The sequence below is a fragment of the Elgaria multicarinata genome, chromosome 7 (assembly GCF_023053635.1).
Source record: "Elgaria multicarinata webbii isolate HBS135686 ecotype San Diego chromosome 7, rElgMul1.1.pri, whole genome shotgun sequence".
Lineage (NCBI taxonomy): Eukaryota > Metazoa > Chordata > Lepidosauria > Squamata > Anguidae > Elgaria > Elgaria multicarinata.
This window is the reverse complement of record NC_086177.1, coordinates 74,785,704-74,807,732: the sequence shown is the minus strand read 5'-3', so window position 1 is coordinate 74,807,732 and position 22,029 is coordinate 74,785,704. Positions and strand designations below refer to the sequence as shown.

Below are 22,029 nucleotides of genomic sequence, written 5' to 3'. Positions count from 1 at the left end.
TTAGATGTTATAGCTGTGCCATCTCATTGTATTTATTATTCCTTTGATTGGGCACCTGCTTATGTAGCATTATTGTATGAAATATTGTGTAACCTTGTATTAGAAATGGATATCTTTTACAGGAAAGGTACAATGTACTTAGTTGCTGAGAATAAGTATTTCCTATAGCACATTTTGTTAAGGGGATCTTGTCTTAGGGCAGTGAGTTGGCACTTAGTGACCTGTTGAACTTCAAAACTTAATATCGGAAGTTGTGAGTGGCGAAGGAAGCATAGAATAAAGACACGGATACCAGAACTTGGGAATAAACTAGGGCCTCTTTATTTAAACAAGGTCGATGCTTGTTGGGGCCGGCCTTGAAAGGCATGCCCTACCCTTGCCTCATGTGGCATATGTGTGGCAACACACGAGGTGCCCTATTCTGCTCCTCCCTACCCACAATGGGCGTTTTCCCGCCAAAGCTGTCCCGGCTGGCGGGTACTGGATATCTGTGAAGTTTTTGAGGGAGAATATGCTGCTACAGAAGCACTCTTTTTGGTTAAGAATAATTTGGCTGGTAGAATGGTAGCAATTTCAGAGCACATTAAACCCACTTAGTAAGATCCAAGAACCATGTGGGCAGTTCATATGCATGAAACTGCAGCTTCTGAGATCCTCCATCCATTCAACTAGTCCATATTACCCAAAACACTTTTGGAAGAGGAGCTAGCAGGTATTACCTATATTGAGACTGCTGAAGATAGAAGACATTTTGCTATCCAGCACTGGCAATACATGTAGAAAATATGCTGATTAAAGAGTCCTTAAGATCTGCATGGAACCTGGTTTACCTTTTTAGGATGAGGGATTTATATGCAAGAAATGCTCTAAATTCCAGCTTTAGATTTCTTAAGTGAAGTTTCGAAGTGCTTTTGTGTATCTTTAGGAAAGAGAGAGACTAGCATTAGTTTTTATTGCAGGAATTAGACTTTTTGTAATAGAAGGCCTTTTTTAAAAGTGACATCAACTGAAAGCATCTTCTTTAATATGCATGCATGAAATAGCATCTTTCAATTTTCCTGTTTTTAATTGTTCAGTGCAACATGCCATTCTGATATTAATAGTCCAGTGCAATGTTTGATCATACTGTTTATACCCATAATTAAATCAAATAGCTTTGAAACATAAAGGTGTCTCTATTTTATGATATTTTACACTGCTATACCATTGTATAGAGGAATTCATTCGAAAGAAAAGCTGTATATTGTTTGCAGATGAACCACAAGTATGGTAGAGTTGCAGTCATATAAATAAGATACCAATGAAGAATTTAAAATTTGTTTCCTTGTACAAAACTGAAGCAAGGTGAGAAAGAAATACAAATTTTCTAAGAATGAACCAAAGAAAATTGTTGTATGTATTGCCTCAGTATTGTTAAAACAAAATTATTGAAATCCTCCTTTGAAGATTGCTTAGACAAATAGTTTAAGGTCATAGAATTCTTAGGTCACAGAATTAATTACTGCATTCTCAAAGTGCATATAAATGATGCTAGTCTAGGGTCTTAGCTAGACGGGGCTTTATCTCGGGGTGAACCCCGGGGTTCATCCCTGTGTGTCCACATGATGCACAGGGGATCCCGGGATAGAGCCCTAAACTTGCCTGGAATAGAGCACTACACTTTGGGCCCATTTTTTCCGTGGTCTCGGGCTCAGTCCAAGACCGCGGAACATGAGGCCCGTTGCCGTGGGTTGACCCAGCTCCATGCAATTCCTTGCGCAGAGCCAAGGGCCACTTCTCAGGAGCACTGCACCTATTGGGGGAGCTGGGAAATTAAATTATTTTTAAAAAACACTTACCTTTTGGCGCTCCTGCTGCTCTTAAAAAAATGGTGGGCATGACACCTCTCCTCCTGAGGTCGTCGCGCCCCACGTGTAAATGGAGGAGGGATCTCGCGTTAAACACAACGCGAGATCTTCCCTCCTCCGTCGCGTGATAAAAGGTGGGTCTAGCTAATGCCTGAGAAAGCCATTATGGCAGTATTGTTGTTGTTTTTGTTGTTGTTGTTGTTGTTGTTGTTGTTATTATTATTATTATTATTATTATTATTATTATTATTATTATTACATTTATATACCACCCCATAGCTGAAGCTCTATGGGTGGTTTACAAAAGTTAAAACAGTTACTCAAACATTTTGAACTCAGGCCCTTATTTTCAAAACTTACACTGCCTTTTTGAGTCCCCCACCCTACACAAATCAAGGTGATTATGCACACAGTCTTGCATGCAACCCCAGTACTGTCATTAAGGAAGATATAAAACAAGACAACTCTCAACCCATTCCTAGAAAGAAACATGGTGAAATGTGATAAGAATAAGGCAAACCTCTTTCTGAACTCTTCTCCTTTTCCAATCACATTGGGATGATGAGGCTGTGAAGATTCAGTCACTCTGCAAATCCAGAATGGATCCTCCACCATGGACATTCAGTCCATCAATGTTTTGGCTGTAGTGGGAGAAAGAAACCACCTGCTCAAAGAACCTGTGGAACTCATCCTCCAAGGGAATCTACTCCACATTTGAGAACCACTTCACTATAGGTGATTCAAACTTTAATGTAGTGTTTTATGTTAATAGGGATCTTATTCTGAGACATTATTATTATTATTATTATTATTATTATTATTATTATTTACATTTAGATACTGCCCCATAGCTGAAGCTCTCTGGGCAGTTTACAAAAATTAAAACATTGAACATTAAAAACTGATATACAAATTTTAAAAGCATAAAAAGCATAAAACAGATTACATACCAGGACAGATAATATCTATTTAAAACAACTGTTCTGGGGTCAATTAAAAAACTCAACATATGCTGTTAAATGCCTGGGAGAAGAGAAAGGTATTGACCTGGCGCCAAAAACATAACAATGTTGGTGCCAGGCAAGCCTTGTTGGTGAGCTTGTTCCATAGTGGGGGTGGGACGCACCACTGAAAAGGCCCTCTCCTTTGTTGCTATCCTCTGAGTTTCCCTTGGAGTAGGCACCCAGAGGAGGACCTTAGATGTTGAGTGCAGTGTACAGGTAGTTCATGTCGGGAGAGGTGTTCTGTCAGGTATTGTGGTCCCAAGCCATGTAAGACTTTATAGGTTAAAACCAGCACCTTGAATAGGGCTCGGAAATGTACAAGCAGGCAATGCAAGCAGGCCAGAGTCAGTCTTATATGTTCAAACCTTTTGGTTCCTGTTATCAATCTGGCCACTGCATTTTGCACAAACTGCAGCCTCTGAACCATCTTCAAAGACAGCCCCACGTAGAGCACATTGCAGTAATCTAACTTGGAGGTTACCAGTGCATTGACAACTGAAGTCAAGTTATCCCTGTCCAGATAGGGGCGTAGCTGGGCCACCAACCAAAGTTGGTAGAAGGCACTCAGTGCCACCGAGGCCACCTGAGCCTCAAGTGACAGATGGTTCAAGGAGAACCCCCAAGCTACAAACCTGCTTCTTCAGGGGGAATGCAGCCCATACAGAACAGGATGAGTACCCTCTATCCGGTCAGAAGAACTGGGACTTTTGAAGTGTTGTTACCTAACATGAGGCATTTGGATGAGCTGGATTATGTATCTATCAAATAAATAAACTTGGGCATTTCATACCTGATACAAATGAATGTTCAAGAAAAGAACATAAGAGCCATGCTGTATCACACCAAAGGCCTATGTTGTGGCCAACATAGTGGCCACAACACTAGTGGCCAACAAATGCTTATGAGACACCCACAAGCACAAAAGCATCCTCCGGTTTGTGTTGTAGGTCTTCAGAGCCATACTGCTTCTGTTACTGAAGTTAATATATAGCCGTTGCGTGTTCAAGGAATATGCGGCCTTTAACTATTGCTAATTTTTTTAAAAAATCAAACTTGTATATTTTCTGGCTCAGTATAATATATTTTTAAACACTTTAAAAATGCAATATCAGTGTCATACCTTATATATAATAAATAATGGTAAATTCTTGTATATTCATGAATAGGAAGATATTTCAGATGGAATCTGATGAGGATTTTTAGAGTAGGAGACTGAGCTTGTTCTAAAGTACAATCACTGCACGTTAAAAGTACTTGTAACAGGGAGAAAAATAAATAATCTTACCACAAAAATTGTTGATAGATGGCCAAAAGCTCTTATAGATTTTGTAGAAAATATGCTTTCTGCTTACACTGTCAGAAAAAAAAACTTCAGTAAATTGAGAATATTTAATAATGTTTTTATTTTTAGTAAAAACAACAAAGCCTTATGGTACTGTAAAGACTAACAAATTTATTGTGGGATAAATGTTTGTTGGGCAAAGCCCACTTCGCCACATTTGATGAACTGGGCTCTGGTTTATGAAAGTTATGATAGAATAAATGATAGGCTTGAAGGTCCCACAATAATCCTTGTTGTTTTTGTTGCAATAGAATTTATTTCGACGAAATTAATTAGTACAAAAATGCCTTCAGCAGAACTGGAGAAAGGAGAATAAATATTGCACCCTGTTTCTGTAATTGGATTTGTTTTAGCATTGGTCTATGTGAGTGCAAGGACCTGCCTGCACTTTGTGTTCATATAGGAGTACAGCCTATGTGTGCTGTCAGTTGTTGGGAACACTCCGATGGTTAATGGGTCTTTTCTAGTTCATGTTGTTCAGAATGCAGCCAACTTAATGATGCTTCAACTACTGTTAGTTCAATGTTACTGCAATGTTAATAATAAGGGAGTGAAGCAGCAAAAAATACTGGTGCTGGTATAAAACATACTGAAATGAATGTACTTTGTGTTGGAAAAGCAATGCAAACATCACAGGCAGTGTTTGTAATCCACAAGCTTTTTATGCTGAGTGGTCTAGTTGTGGTTAGACATAGTACTCCGTAAGAAGTCTTTGGATTGATATTGCATTTAGAAACCTTAACTCATTTATTTGAAGTACGGTTATCATGTCATACTAATGGACAATGCATGTACAACCCCTTCCCATTATACATCACACCAATGGGAGCTTTACTTCCTATTGCTATTTGCAGTGCAGAAGGGGAGAAGGTTGTTTGTTATTTTAATTGCAGCAGGGAAGGCAAGGATTAAACCTCCCCTTCATGTGTACTGTGGTCCAGATTTGGATTTGAATATCCCATGTTTGCTTTAATTTATTTATTTATTTTACAAACTTAACCTCACTGCAAGCAGTGCATTTATCATCATGTGTAATTAGTCCTTCAAATCACCTAGAAAAAAGAACTGATTTAAATAACTGACTTAAGTCAGCTTTTCTTTTTAGTAGTTTACATGTTTTCTAAATAAATGTCTGCTAAACAAAAGATATTGGTTTGCAACTGAACAGAACCTTTACAATATTTAGGAATATAATCTAAACTCTGTAAAAAGCAAACTGACTTCCCTCCACAAAAGAACTCCTCTCCCCTACTTACTCACCTGTTTCTCCATTCCACACACTCATTTCCCCAAATACACTCTGCAGTGGCAGAATTCATGGTGAGAGAGAAGAAAAAGAGCCCTCCTCACTTGCCTCTCCAACGCCTAGCATGTTGAATCTCAGTGCTCCACACCACAGTCCCCTGGGAAATGTACTCATGTTGCAGTAGTGTTTGTGAAAACTTCATTTCCCAGGGGTTACTTCAAGGCCTTATTTATTTATTCATTCATTCATTTATTTATTTATTTATTTATTTGTTACATTTATATTTATTTATTTTATTTTATTTTATTTATATCCCAGCTTTCCTCCAAAAACCACAAGGCAGAATATGTGATCCTCTTCCTGTTCATTTTATCCTCACAACAACCCTGTGAGGTAGGTTAGGCTAAAAATTAATGACTGGCCCAAAGTCACCCAGTGAGTTTTATAGCAGTGTGGAGACTAGAACCCAGGTCTCCTGAGTTCCAGTTCCAATACTCTAACCACTATACCACACTGGCTTTCACCATGCCAGAGGAGGGGAGGGGAGAGAGATCTTTGCTCCTTGATTCTTCCCACGATTTGCTGGTAAAGGCATTGTGGAGATTGTTGAAAAGAAACACTTTTCCAGCAAGAATTAAAATTCAACCCAGAGAAGGATTCGTGACCAAAATGGTTGCGTGATAGATGAGACATATATTACAAGCTTCTTGTAATTCGTACTTCCAGGCCTAGAAGTATGAGTTTGGTGAATCATTACAGAAGACACAGTTTGGTGTACTAGATTGTGGGCTAAGTGTTCAGATTTTATCAAACGAGAACTTCTAAATACTTGGCAGAGTGACGTGGAAAATAAATATCTATGTTGTTTGCTTGATAGGGTCATAAATATTGATAATTTACCACGAAATAAAATAAAATAAATAGCCTGTTGTGTTATAGTTGGATTCAGAAGACAATACATCCCCACATTTCTTTTATATAGGAAAATAGTATCTAATTTGGTGTATTTGATACAGAAATGTTTTATATTTGAAAATGTCAACAGGGTGTGCAGCAATAGAAAGAGAAAGTAAAGCAAATTATATATTAGGTATTAAAATAAAATGGCCAGCATGACAGTACTTTGGTACAAATCTATGATGTGGCTGCATTTTACACTCTGAATATATCTGTGGTCAAATAGATATCGAAGGTGTAGAAAAGGACAAATAAAATGATTAAGAGGTTGGAAAAAGTTCCCAATGAGACTTGTAGGCTTTTTAACTTAGAAAAAAGATAACTAGGAGGGGAGCATGATAGGGATTTATAAAACTATAAATGTTGTAGAGAGAAAGAATGCATAGAGATTTTTTTTCAATAACATTTTTTTAGAGTAATCAAAGTACAACTCCCAGCATTCCTGACCATTGGCTATGCCGTCTAGGGCTGATGGGAGCTGAAGTCCAAAATGAATATTATCATCTCCATATTGAAAATAGAGGGGAAAGTGTCTGCCTGATTTGGGGGGTGGGGGTTATTCCTCTTAAGTCCCTCACAGCCCCACCCATTCATCTTTGGAGAGACAGCAATAATAATAAGCTATGTAAGAACAGGTGGTTTCCGGGTTGAATATCTTGCCCTCATACTACACAAACCTTTTGAAACAGCTCTTCTATGAGTGCTCTAATTTGGGGTTCTTCTCTCCCCCTCTCCCATGGAAGGGAGACTCAGGGCATGTCTAGACAGGGCAATATCCTGGGGATCACCCTGGGATCATCCTTGTGCATCCACAAGATGCACAGGGAATCCTGGGGGCAGGGAGGGATGATCCCTCCCATGCCATGGGATATAGCCCTACAGTTTAATCCCATTTCCCCCCCCCATGGGCAACCGTCCCATTTTCGTCCCGATTCCTCGTGAGTAACTGCGAGGAGCCAGCACCCGGGCATGGAGCTCCTTAGGAGCTCTGTGCCCATCGGGGGTGGGGGGAGTGGGAGGTGTTTTTTAAAAACAACAACAACCCGCAGGAGTGCTCCTGTGCTCTTTTCTGATTTAAAAAACCCACACAAAATGGCAGGTGCGACATCCTCTTCCTCCCAGGACATTGTGCGTGCAGGTAGACGAGGGGGACGATCTCACGATCATAAAATCGTGAGATCATACCCCTCTACCCTCTCATCTAGACATGCCCCAAGACTTCTGTATATCAGCAAGGGGAAAGTGCCTTTCATTGCAGGGACACTGCATTTTCCTTTTTTGCTCACTTTCATCAGATGGAATAGTATACACCAGAAAGAAGGAAGAATGTATTTTCCCTCTTCTACTCCCATATCCCATGTTCACATCACCTTTAATTTCAATTAATTTAAAAAGCCTAACCTCCACCCTCCATTCAAATACAGATTTCCCCACCCCCAACATGAGTCATGTGATTCTATTTTAATAAAATGGCAATGTGTTTAGATAATTGAGGAGCAAACTAGACCTGGCACTATAATATAGTTCTGACTGTATACACCATCAGGTGTGTTTATGAAAACAAGTAAGAGCAGGTGCAGGCAGGCCCATTTTCATTGGGACAACAGGGAATGTGGAGGTGAGGTTTAACCCTTTCTTCTTCTGATAAAAAACAAACAAACCTCCCAGCTGCCCCATAAGGAAAACTCCCATTGCTGCCGTGTGTTTGTGTGACCTGCTATTAATTTAAAAACACACACAGAGAATACTATGAAATGTTTAGTGTGACATCTAATTTGGCCCTACAATTTCCTATGAACAAAGTTAGATGCAAATTCTGAAAACCTAATTATGGATGTATTAATTAATTTTACTGTAATTTTAATCCAGCCAATAACAAAGGTCCTCTGGGTGAATTATAAAAGTAAAGGAATAAAATAATACAAAAAACAGCAATCCAAAAATAACTACCACCGGGAAAAATACATATAAAACCATCTATTCAATATAAAATATGAAATGCCTAGGAGAATACAAATGTCTTAACCTGGCACTGAAAAAAATAGCAAGGTATGTGCCAAGCAAGCTCTCCTGGGAGGCGGAGATGGGGTGCTATAACTAAGAAGGCCCTCTCTCTTGTAGCCATCTCCAAGCGTCCTTCGACAGGGACACCTGGAGGAGAGCCTCCAATGATGACCTATAGGTCCAGATTGGTACATATGTATACCGTATATATTCAAAAGCTATGCATGAGTGGAGAGAGAGCATATACATAGCTAGAATTGTTTTGAAGATTTTTCCTGCATTATATCACCAAGCAGAAAAAGCAAGCTATTTATCCTTGAATATAAACTTACCTATTTAGGTGTGTAATTGGCTGCAGTAAAACAGTTCAAAATGGCTCTGGCTCATCCATAATTTCCCCATGGCTATTAATATAGCTCACTACGATGGAACCTGAATGTCTGCACTCAATTATACATGTTTGTCCTATTCAATTATACATGCTCATGTCTCAATTCAGAATTGGGCCATGTGAGCAGCCCCAAAAGTTTGTTTGTTTTCTGAGAATTCTCTTCTGGCTTCTAATGTTGGCATTGGTGAACAAATGATGCCAGGTTCAGGTGCATATCTATCCCTGGGAATTATGGTTTGGTTTAACCTGGCCTGAGTCCATGCTACAGTACTTGTGGTGGAGAGAGACCCTTCCCTAAAACAAGCACTCTCCAGAACAACATAGAGTTTTAGATCTAGATGGGGCAAAACAACCATAAAATATTTTCACAAATCAATCAAGAAAAATGATTTACCTGAGTAGAAAAGATACTCATCAAGCAAGATGTTGCTTAGTCAGTTAGCATGGTCATGCAGATCCCAGTGAGATATTCATCAGGATTTAGTGGATCTTCAGAGAAAGTTCTATTTTTAGTGACATAGCCTACAGATTTCTGTTTGGGAATGTCATGGAGACAGGTCTTCTCTACAGTGGTGCCTTCCCTGTTGAATGTTAGGCATTTATTGGAAATGTGTCATTTACTTTGGGTTTCCCCTAGCCATGAGCTGTCTTGAGCAGTCTTTAATAATATACTATTGCATATTTATTACATAGTGTTTTTTTATGGTGTTGTTGTAAACAGCTTCCGAATTTGTGCAAATGAGAAGGGGTATAGGAATACTTCTAATAATTGATAAACAAACAAATAAATAATAAAAATATGGTGCCTTACTTGCTTAGGTAATTAATAGCCCCGGACCACAAATTTTTATGACTGTATATGGATAATCATATCTTGGTTTAATAAGATGAGATATAAGCAGGTATTTTTTCCCATGCATGAAGACCCTTTGGTCCTTTCTTTAGGCTGGCAAACAAACTAGGAAATCTGTAATTAACTATTGCGATTCATTCTGAACAAGGAAACTATGGTTAAAGGCTGTGGAACAAGTCACTACATTAAACCTTCAAAGTTGGCTTGTTCTGTAACTCTTGGTTTGGACAAAATGGGAAATTACGATTGAGACTTCCTGGTATGTTAGTTGGGGTTGTATGTGGGGGGAAGAAGCTCAGACATTTCTTGGCTTATTATGTCAACTCTCCCCATGTCATGCTTCAGGAATAGGAACTCAAGTTCCAGGCAGAGTGGGAGAATATGTCCTGCTATATGCCTTAAATAGCTGCACCTACAGCTCAGACCCACACCTGTTCCAGGGACATCTTGATTTGGCCTAGTCCTGGTGTCAAATTACATATTACATTAATCAAATAGCATGCAGCTCCCTTTTGCTGTTTTCCTTTACTCTAAGTAAGTGCATGAGTCCCCAGTGCATGGAAGTGCATTCAGATCATCACATATGGGAGGGAAGGTTTATTCCTTCCCTTCTCAGCTATTTCCCTCTTAAAATTCACTGCTACCCTGTAACAATTGGTGCCAATTGAGACTTTTTCTCCTTTTCTTTTATTGCTGCATCAAGGGGGAAGGAATTTTAGGAGGGGCGTATTAAATCTGCATGCACTGCTATGATCCAGATCAGAGCACCAAATATTTATTTTAGAGTAAAGAAAAGCTGGAAAGGGAGCTGCATGCTGTCGCTGCATAATTAATATACAACGTAGTTTGACCTTTAGTGACAATAAAATGGATGATTTCCAATAGCCATGGCCCTTGCTTCTTTTCATGCTCTGTAAATTTAAAGAAGAACAGCTCACCCCTCCTGATGTCTGTCCTAACTGTACTTTCATGGGCCAACTTTCCCTCTCTAAAGACTTATCCACTAAGCATCTTATCAGTGCCATGCATTCCCCACCATTCTGGACATTGCATTCTTGCAGCAGGGAGAGATAACACTTCCCTTTCTGCAGGAATCTAGTGGGAGCTGAAGGTCATAGGTGTATATATAATAGGATGCATACAGGAGAGCTATATACATGAAACTGGCATTGCTATTTAAAATAAGGGTGAGTTCTGCTATAGTATTTCAGTAATCAGTTTTGAGGTTATCATGGAAATTGGACAAATGGCTAGTGCATTTGAAGTTTGGATCTACTGTTCTGAAAGCTGTGGCTTATCATAGTATGTCAGCAGCACACAAAATCTGAGTGAACTAGTAACCATTGCGGGAATGACAAGAAGGAATTCATAGGGCCAGGAGAAGAGGTATATTAGGCCTTAGCTAGACCTAGTGGTCTAGCAGAATGGAGGGCTGAAGATCTCGCAATTTTTTCATCAGTTTCTTCAGTTCACACGCAGTGCACAATGACCTCAGATGGAGAGGTGTTGCACCCACCATTTTGTTTGTTTGTTGAAGGGACAGAAGTGCATGAACTCTCATGCGCAAAAGGTAAGTGATTTTTTAAAAAAACCCGTTCGCAGGTCCCGGCTCCTCATGAGGAATCGCAAGGAGGCGGGACAAACCACAGCACCTGGCCACACGTTCCGCAGTCTCAGGCCCAGCCTGAGACCATGGAAAAACCGGGCCTAAAGGGTAGGGCGAGATCCCAGGGCAAGGGAGGGATCATCCTCCCTGATCCTGGGATCCCCTGTGCATCATGTAGATGCACAGGGACAATCCCGGGGATCATTCCAGGAATCACTCTGGGGGGATCTACACTATTGCTTTTAAAGCACTTTAAAACACTTTGAAAATGTTTTGAAAACTGTATATGCAGTGTGTCCTGGGCCCCAACAGTTGTCAAAACTGTTATAAAGTGCTTTAAAGTGCTTTAAAGCAGTAGTGTAGATCCCCCCCCCCCCCAAGTCTAGCTAGGGCCATAGTCAGAGAAGTATCAGAAGGTTGTTTTGGAAGAAGAAACAATTGCCAATGCAGGAAAAATGTGCAGTCTGGACCAAGTTCCTGCAGTGGTTGAGTACTGTTTCAGTTTACTTCAATAGTAGCGTTTCTAAAATGTGGTAGAAATATTTTCTACTCACATTTATTGTGTCCTAATGTATTTATTTTCATGGCAGAGAATGTGTGTTGAAACTTTTTTTTTACACTTATTCTGGGTTTGCATGATTGCAGGGATAAAAGAAGCCATCGTGGCTTCCCCCCAAACGCCTACAAATGCCTCATGCACGCCTTTTGTTTGCATAATTATCTACACTTCAGCGTGAGTTGACATCTCATCTGCTCTTAGAGTGCAGCGGGGGTGGGGGTGGGATGGCTTCCTACTCACCCTGCAGCCCCTACTGCATGTCGTGGGGTTGTAGGGTGGGTTAGAAGCCATCTCCGACGCACCATACACCAGGTGCAGACAACATACCAACCCATGTTGCAGCATGGTAATTATGTAAACAATAGGCATGTGTAGGGTGACCATATGAAAAGGAGGACAGGGCTCCTGTATCTTTAATAGTTGCATAGAAAAGGGAATTTCAGCAGGTATTATTTGTATATATGGAGAACCTGATGAAATTCCGTCTTCATCACAGCAGTTAAAGCTGAAGGAGCTATACTAGAGTGACCAGATTTAAAAGAGGGCAGGGCACCTGCAGCTTTAACTGTTGTGATGAAGAGGAAATTTCCCCAGATTCCCCATATATACAAAGGACACTTGCTGAAATTCCTTTTTCAATACAACTGTTAAAGATACAGGAGCCCTGTCCTCCTTTTCATATGGTCACCCTAGGCATGTGGGTGGCATGCGCCAGAGCAGGAGAAGAAGCCACAAAGGCTTGTATTACCCCCACAGTCATGTGAATCCAGTACCTACCTGTTTTTACCGTTAGGACTGCTTTAGGAGTTTGCTATTTTTGCTCTCACATCCCAATGGGATTCTCCAAAACTCTTATTCCCAAATTGCAATATATTGCACATGTATGACTGCTTTACTGAATGTCTGCAGCAAATCCAGTTCAATAATGTTCATTGCATCATGAGTGTGCTGAGCAATCCAAGAAGGCCCTTAGAACATGGCTTCTGTGCATGCACAGTTGATTGTGTTGTTTTTTTTGTTGGCTTTGGTGACTTTTGGTGGATTAAGCCTTCCAAAAAATTAGGTAGACCTAAGTATGGTGAAACACAGTTTTATCTTTGCAAGCCATACAACGTGCTAAGCCATCGTTAGGCTGCTAACCCCTTTGCAAAAAATGGTTAGTGAGCATGTTTAAACTGTGGTTATGTAGCCACTATGGTTAGAAATGGTTCACACAACATGGTAAGTCATGGTTCACATGACAAGCTAAGCCATAATGTTTAGCTCAAAGTGCTTAACCACCGTGGCTTAGTGTGTCATCTGAACAGGATCACTGTGTGCTGGCATTGTTCCCAGGAACCGTAAGCTTTGGTCAGAGCCTAGGTGAGAAAATTATGATTTGGGGTTCCACACCTTCCTCATTTCATCCTGTCGGAAATCTAACAGGTGTATATGGGTTAATATTTCATAGGTGCTTCAGATGTAAAGTGCCTGGGTCACAGATTGTAATATGGGGCTGTAAAAACTGCTGTTTTCAGTTTGGAGGTTTGTCAATCTTCAACACGACTAGATAAAATACTACTTCTGGTCGGTCAGAAACAAATTTTCACTCCAAAGAAAGCTTTAAATTAGAAAATATTATTTCTGTATTGAAGAGAGGTGTTAGATCAGAGGTGGGCTTAAGGTAGACCTGGATCTCTACTGGTAGATCTATGTGTGATATTCAGTAGATCAGTGAGAATTTCGGACCTTCAATTATTTAACAATAGCAATAACAAAATTACCTTCTGCCAACATATCCTAAACTATATTGCAGAAATGAAGAAATCTTGGGGTAACCAGAAGTGGACTTTTTTAAGGGAGGACATTTACTTCTAGAACTCAAAACCAATTTCTGGTCTCAGAATTCTTTAGCTCCAACTGTATATCTTTTGCAGCATGACACAGTTGTTGAATTTCAGGGTTCCAGTAAAAAAAACAATGTAGATCCCTTAGCCTGAACTGTTCCCATTACTGTGATTGATGATGATGAGTTAAGTGTTGATGTGGTACAGAAATAATAGAAAGGGCTTTCAAGATAGACCTGGAATTTTTGTACTATATTTTTTGGAAGCCAGGACTGTGCTTGCCAGCTGGAGTACCTAACAAGACGTATATGAACTTTGATATGCTTGGTTCTTGAACTGTTTTTATTTTCCTATTTTTCAAATGCTAGCAAATTTCTGATTCCATAAATCACTGTTCCTCATTCTGGTGTCCTCTAGATGTGTTGGACTACAATCCCTATCATTTCACTCAACATAGCATTTAGTGATGCTGACTGGGGATTATGGGAATTCCAGACCAACACATGTGGAGGGTAGCCAGGCGGGGAAGGTTTCCCTAAATAAATTCACTATTTAACACTAGAAGCTTGCATCTAAACGGGTTTAAATCAATTCTAGCCCTACTCACCCATGGTTAGCACTGCTGCTCAGATTTTTACAATATTCTCTAAATAGAAGGAAATCCTTTTTTAATTCTATGTGAATGCCCAACAAGTCTTGGGGATTCAATTTTGAGGTTCCACTACCAATTTTGCTTTATATTTTTATTTATTTTAAATACTACAAATTGTCCACCAACAAAAGTTCTCTGGGCAGTTTACAAATGAACTTTAAAACTATAAAACACAAGAATACAATAATAATAATAATCTAGAACAGAATAAAATGATCAACATAATAAAACCAGAATAAAATCAACAACAGAAAACAACTATTAAAAGTACTAAAATATTTAAGATTAAAAGCATGGGAAAATAAAAAAAAATGTCTTCACCTAGTGCCGAAAAGAACATAACATTTGTGCCAGACGATCCTCTCTGGGGAGAACATTCTATAACTGGGTGTCAACACTGAAAAGGCTCTCCCTCTAGTAGCCACCTTCAAGATTTCTTATGGTGGGGGTGCCCAGAGAAGGGCATTAAAAGATGATACTAAGTCTGAGTAGGTATATGTGGGAGGAGGTGATCCTTCAAGTAAGATCTACACCATTGCTTTATAACAGTTCAGGCCCAGGACACATTACGTATACTGTTTTCAAACTGTTATATCCTGCTTGGTGCAGATCTGGCCTTGACTCAAGTCTCTTAAGGCCTTGAAAGTTTAGTACCTTGAATTGGGCCCAGAAATGGATTGTAAGACAGTGCAGAGGGCAAAGCACTGACATAATACAATTGTTTCAGCAAGTCATTGTTGATAATCTTCCTGCCCTAATTTGGATCAGCTGAATTTTCCAAACAGAGCATGGATAACTGCTTTATCTCATGCGTGCATGTCCCACTGTGTTCTACCCTGACTTCTGCAAAAATAATAGGAACAAAGCACAAAATTACTTGTTCTGTAATTCTGGAATATACAGGATGATTCATTTAGTAAACAATTTTTCATGCGAAGTACTGGCAAAATCTGATATATATTTTATAATGTATTTAAGCTTTAATTTCTTAATCATAGGTCTTCAGTGAAACAGTAGCTAATTAAATCTGGTCATGTAAACCAATGCAAAATTATCCAGAAATAACGCCTCCCCCTTCCCTGGCCAATATTAAGGCACATAAACCTGACTACAATTAGGAGAAAGACTGAAACTCAGTGCATGAACAATACTTTGGTCCAATCCCTACATCTCCAGATAGGGCTGGGATAGATTCTAACCTGAAAGCCAGGAGAGCTGTTGCTAATCAGCGTAGAGAGTACTGATCTTAATGAATCAATGCTCAGGCTCAACATAAGGCAGCTTCCTATGTTCAGACTTAGCAATCAGAGCAGGAATGCACAACGTCTGTAATGTTAAAGATGCCTGCAGAATACCGAGAATGGGAAATAAATGAGATGTGGGTGCGTGGGCTCATGCTTGAAGGAATCAAGGCTCAGAAACTGGACTAGACTGATCTTACAGTATTATGAGATGTTCTCAACGTTATGCAGATCTGACATAAAAGGTTAGATTAGTGGGAATAGATACACACAGTTATAGAATTGGCTTGGTTCATTAATATTTTCCAGACTTGACAGTATCTTGTCTTTTGTGAACATCGCATTAGATACTTTGGTAGAAAGTTGATTGTTATTTAACTAAATAATTACCGTATTCCTTCGAATCTAAGAAGCACTTTTCCCCCCATATAAACATCTCTAAAAACGGGGCGCGACTTAGAATCGCAGGTGCGTTTATTATTTCTTAGAATCAAAGCTTTTTTTTCTGTTGGTTGTACTGAAATTAGTGTGCATCTTAGAATCGATGGCGTCTTAGAATCGAAGAAATACAGTATAAATAGTTTGTTCATAATGGCTTTATACGCATCATGGTCAGATATACATATTCATGTGTATTTATTCTAAGACACAGGTAGATACAATAATGTACAAAATAAACTTGTTTGAGTTTTGTGACATGCTGAATTTCTATAAGCAGTTAGTGGCTATGTGTGTGACTTGCATGTATGCATAGATGTTTGTGCACAAGTATTAGTATACACAGAACGTATTTTATTTATATTTTAGTTAAAACAGAGCCAATGAGCAGCAGTGAGATTGCTACTACAACAGCAGAAGGTTCTTTAGACACTTTCTCAGGATCAGGTAAGGAAGAAATTAAAGCATGACTAAATATTTATTTATTTATTTTATTACATTTATATACCGCCCCACAGCCGAAGCTCTCTGGCCGGTTTACAACAATTAAAAATAGTAAACATTAAAAGTATACAAACTTTAAAAAAGCCATCAAAAACATAAAAAACAGTATAAAAACAACTGTATCCATTTAAAAACAACAATTTAAAAACAACAATTCTGTCAATTCTAAATATGATATCTGTGTGAAATATCTTTAATTTTTATATATTTTAGATATTTAATTAACAAAAAAAATTCTGAGTACAGTGCATTCTGTAGATTTTCCTGTGTGTATTCTCATTATTGGCAGCTGTTGCTACCTATCAGCTGCCAAGTCTATTTTGAAATTTACAGCACAATCCTAGACATGTCTGCTCAGAAATAAGTCTCATTGAGTTCAATGGGATTTACTTCCAAGTCAGTGTGAATAGGATTATGACCTTGGTTCCACCATTTTCCACACAAATTGTCTAACAATACTTTCCCCCCTGTATATTCTGTCATTGTTAGCTGAAATATAGGCCTGCTTCTGCTAGCATGTGCTGAACAATTTAAGTCTCAGTTATAGTCACAATCTGCACTTTTTGAGGCATATGTAAAACAGATAGACTTTAACTTTGTGTGAAGACAAATGTAAGAAAACTGGGTTCCTTTGCTGTGGTGAGAGCCTTAATTTCTCCTGGCTTCTTAAGTGGATTGACCAACACACCAGAGAACCATTTCTTTAAAAATAAATAAATCAGAATGCCACATGTACATTTATTCACTTATCTCTTCATCATCTTATTAATTTAAAAAACAAGAATACAAAACTCCTCCTGTTATTGCAGCTAAAGGTTACTTGTTGACCTTATGGGTAAGAGTCAATCAGCACCTTTTATAGCCAGCTTCTGCTGCAAACTTGTGAATCTGTTTTTTCAGAGGTCAATCCTGCAGAGGGAATCTATGGTTGAACTGAAAGATTACACACAAATGAAGGGGTCTCTCAGCTTAAAAGGATTCCCCACCTTGGTGTAGATAATACTGAGCTAGATGGACATGTGGTTTGACTTGATATAAAGCAGTTTCCTATGTCACACAGACCTGATTCACATACAACAAACAACCCATGGTTAACAAACCATGGCTTGTTTGGGAGCATTCAGGAATGAGTAACAATTCTGGTTCCTCATCTACTTCCTCTGCACCCACTTCTACTTGTTTGTTCTTGGTTTAAAACTCTGGGTTGTTTCTCTCATCAGTTGGATTCACTCATTACGGAGAACAACCCAGTACAGCAGAAGTTCGGTTGTGAGCATGTTCATTTGCTCCTGCACGCTCCCAAACACCACCATGGGAGGACTCCTGCCATGAAAGGCAGCCAAGAATTTTTTAAAATAAAATAACTGATTAAAAGTAAGCCATTATTAACAAACAGAGGGTTGTTGCATGCAAACCGTTTCATAGGACCTATTCAGACGACACTTCAGGTTTTGTGGTTAGTGAAACTGTGGTTCTCTGGGATTAGCACTAACCACAAGCCATACTGTTGCACACAACACTTTAAGCCATGGTTAGAGCTGCTAACCCTAATACAGATGGTCCAATTGTGGTTAGTGAGTGAGCAGGTTTTAGCAAAACGCATTGCATAAGACACCTTAAACCCTGCTGCTTAACCAAAAGCCTTAACCAGCAGGGATTAAGATGTCTTCTGAACAGACCCATTGGCTCATTAAAGCAGTAAGCCATAAAATACTGGAGAGGGATCACTCACTTACATACAGGTGTACCACACCTCACCACCATGTGCCTAAATAGCTGTTTGATTGAAGTTGTACTCCTTTGGAGAGAGCAGGAAAAATAAAGAAGGGTTGTTGGTTCCTGAGAATATTCAGATTCTGCTTGAAATATTGACCCTGTATAAAAATGCTGACATTTTACATGTAGCAACCATCCATAGGGTATCTGATGAATTTTGGCGGAGAACAAACTTGTGACAAAGAGGACTTGGGCATTAATTAAATAAAGCAAAGTATGACGGGGGTGTTAAAAAGGTTTTAAAGTTTGACACATGTTATGAATGGTACTTCAAGGAGCAATTGAAAATGCTTAATTTGTAATAAAGATATTGAGAATTGTTGTGCTAGCCTGAATCTAGTGAAGTATTACTTGGCACTATTTTAATTTAATTAAACTCTGTTAAATGTCTAAAGTTCCCTCAACAAAAATAATATTTAGGTTAGGTGTGTGCGTGTGTGTTTATACTTACATGTGCTTTCTTTTCTCTTCCATATAGCAATTGGAAGCAGTGGCTTCAGCCCAAGACAAACTCACCCATTTTCCCCGCCGCAGATATACCCTTCCAAGTAAGATGTCTGTTTCTTTAAAAAAAAGAAAAAAAAGTAGAGTTAAACCTCATTTATAATTATAATTGAATCCATCTGCTAAATTGTAATTGAACTCAGTTTACCCTTGAGAGTGGCTGAATTTTAAAATAAGTAAAAATGTATATTTAGATATAGAAAAATTGTTTAATTAATTAATTGGTTTTGCATAGTGGCCAACAACTTTAAATTCTGTCATTCAGCTCAACCAAGAAGTTTGCATGATTCCATCAAATATAAATGCTTTCTTATTTTCTGTCATTTTGCAACAAATAGCAGACCATACCCACATATTCTTCCTACTCCTTCTTCACAAACTATGGCTGCGTATGGGCAGACGCAGTTTACAACAGGGATGCAACAAGCCACTGCTTATTCAACATACCCACAGCCTGGTCAGCCCTATGGAATCCCATCATATGGTGAGTAAAGTTGCTGGACAGTTGGTGACAGTTATTTATTGGGCTGTGGTTGCTTTTCTGCTGATTGCTATAGTAAAAGAGGATTGCATTGTAATAGCCTTTTTTAAGCACTAAAGCATATCTCAGAGAATTCCATGATACGGCATAAAACTTTAGAAGACAGCTGAGGTCTGAAAAGCAATAGAGCATTGTTCAAAGATTTTGGAATGGTGCTACTGAGTATTTAGCAGTGTCTCATCTTTATGTTTTACATATCTACATCTCTCCTTTCTTGCTATGTGTATAGGTTGGTGCTTTAGGTAGTGAATGTTTCATGACAAGATTGATCAAATTAAGGGGTTGAATCCCGCTTTCATCATACTTAAAGTAGATGAATTGAAATCAGTGGCTCTTAAATTAGTCATGACTAACTTAAATCCCAGTGATTTTAATAGCTCTGCTCTAAGTATGGCTAAGTCTGATTGAATCCTATGTCTATGACTTGTGTAGAAAGATAAATGCACGTTTACTACACATAAACTAAACAGCTGCCTTGAGTGCCATTTTTGATAGAAAGACAGGGTACAAATCAAATAAATATATAAGTGAATAAAAGTTTGAATTTCCATTAATTTCAATGGGAGATATTTAAACATAGACAATAAAAATGACCCCATAATTTTCTTTGAAACAACAGTCAGTAGAACAATCAGTTACACTCAACAATTGAAACATTGGTCAAAGAACTCCATATGTATCCCAAAAGGCTGGCCTACAGAAGAAGTGTTTATACCACCACCTTCCTGCAAAGTTAAATGGAAAAAATGGCGCATCTCAATTGGAAGCAATATTGCATAGTTTGGCCCTAAACACTTTGCTTTTCCCAACGATCATACCTCTCTTACCAATGGGATATGTAAGCTGGGCTTCTCCAGGCACTGTCAATATCCAAGGGGCAAAGACAGGGTATCACTCAGAAATATGGAGGATGGAGGCCATGAATGGCCTTAATGCTAGCACCTTTAAAACAGCCTGAAGGTTGATATGTAGCCTACACCATTGACATTAATACTTGTTTTGCATGTTCCTGTCTCCCTATACCATGGAATTATGTCCAGTGGGGGTTGCTCCCTAGTGCAGTCTTTCCAACCTGGTGCCCTCCAGATGTTTTGGATCCAACTTCCATTAGCCCCAGCCAGCATGACCAATGGTCAGGAATACTGACAGTAGTAACATACATGGAGGGATTGGGAAAGACTGCCCTAGTAAGTTTGTTTGTAAGATTACACTGTCAGCTGAGTAATTGATTAATTAAGGGCACAATCCTATGCATGTCTACGCATAAAAAAGTCCTACAACTCCCAGTATACCCCAGTTAGCATGGTTGGCTGGGGCATACTGGGAGTTGTAAGACTTTTTTCTGTTCTAACCTATATGGTTTGTGTTCTAATTGACTTAAACTACGGTGATTGATTTATTAAGGTTTCTGGATTTTGATGATAGCTGTAACAAAGAGTGTTATATTTCAAATGTGTCCTAAAAAAGAAGTGCCCTGAGAATCCAAAGGGAGAAAATTATCAGTTGCAACTTGTAAGCCTGTTTTTTTTTAATTTTATTTAAAAGTTAAGCCTGCCCAAAATAATATTGTAAGCTTTTCAAGATTCCTCTTAACAAAACAACCCTATTGGGTTTATACTTTTGAATTTATTATATTAATTTTGAGAGAGAGCAAAAATTAAGTTTTCAGCCATTTGGGGTTTATCTCTCTAGTTTTGAAATTGAAAGATTTGTTCGTTTTTGAAATAGGAGAGTTTATCAAAACATAGAGCTAGTTTGGTTATTTGATTCAGTTTTGTTGTATATATTAATACAATGACGTATTCTTGTTATAGTGTTAATAAGAATGTATTTTTTGGAATATGGTATGTCAATCTGTTTTTGTAATTATCTTTTAAAATGTGATATTTGCAAATTTTAAAAAATCAAAATATCTCTGTTCATTTTATATTGATTTAAATATTCATTTGCACGCTGATCCATAACATAAAGTTCTGTGGTCATTTTACAATAAATAAACATAAAACAATTTAGATATATAATAGAACATAAAACTGTAAGTCAAAAGTAACATAAAATGCAACAAAAAAACAAAATTCCCAGCAACCACAAGATTACAGAGCAACCTGTTCCAATGACATGACAGCCCACTGAGGGGAAATTAACCCTCAGGGTGCTCCCAGCCAGGGGTTATGTGGCTTGCCTTGTCATCCAAACATGGGCAGCATCAGTTATTTGAGGGTTCAATAATCCTTGTATAACCCATGTTCTGTTTTAGGGTTATGCAAGCATTGTTTAACTCTCAAATAACCCCCACCTCCCTGGTTCAGATAGCACGACAAGCAAAAGCACCCCCAGGCTGGATATTGCATATTCATAATTGTGGCTGGCATGTGCAACAGCTGCTCATGGGTAAATTAACCCACAATGGGCTGCAATGTTGTGTGAACTGGCCCACAGTTTTAAACTGAGAGGCTCAGACTACATTAGTAATTTAAAAGGTCTGGGTGAACAGAAAGGCCCTATAGTATCTTATGATATGTCACAAAAATTGCTGTAACCACAAGCCAGAATTATAATTTTAATAAAACACATATTAATCTGTAGAAACTAAGCATTTTATGAAGCACTCTGGCACTCAGTTTCTCCATTCTCCCATTGCAATATAATAATATTCATAATGGAATGAGGAAGGTTAGTAGAGATGATTGCCACTGACAGCTGGTTACTAAGACTTTTTTGGCTCTGTTGGTTCTACA

At 38.6% G+C, this 22,029-nt stretch overlaps 1 protein-coding gene across 8 annotated transcripts in view; it reads left to right on the top strand.

Moving 5' to 3' along the window:
- The window catches only part of EYA1 (EYA transcriptional coactivator and phosphatase 1), a 114,338-nt gene that overhangs the window by 6,593 nt on the left and 85,716 nt on the right, over positions 1 to 22,029 (top strand). For 5 of the 8 annotated variants that reach the window (XM_063130837.1, XM_063130834.1, XM_063130833.1 and 2 more), the window contains 3 exons: positions 16,336 to 16,413; positions 18,725 to 18,794; positions 19,089 to 19,234. In XM_063130837.1, the coding sequence (XP_062986907.1) occupies positions 16,336 to 16,413; positions 18,725 to 18,794; positions 19,089 to 19,234 (294 nt within the window). The remainder of the gene's footprint in view (positions 1 to 16,335; positions 16,414 to 18,724; positions 18,795 to 19,088; positions 19,235 to 22,029) is intronic. The other 3 variants (XM_063130838.1, XM_063130836.1, XM_063130831.1) reach the window with 1 other exon arrangement.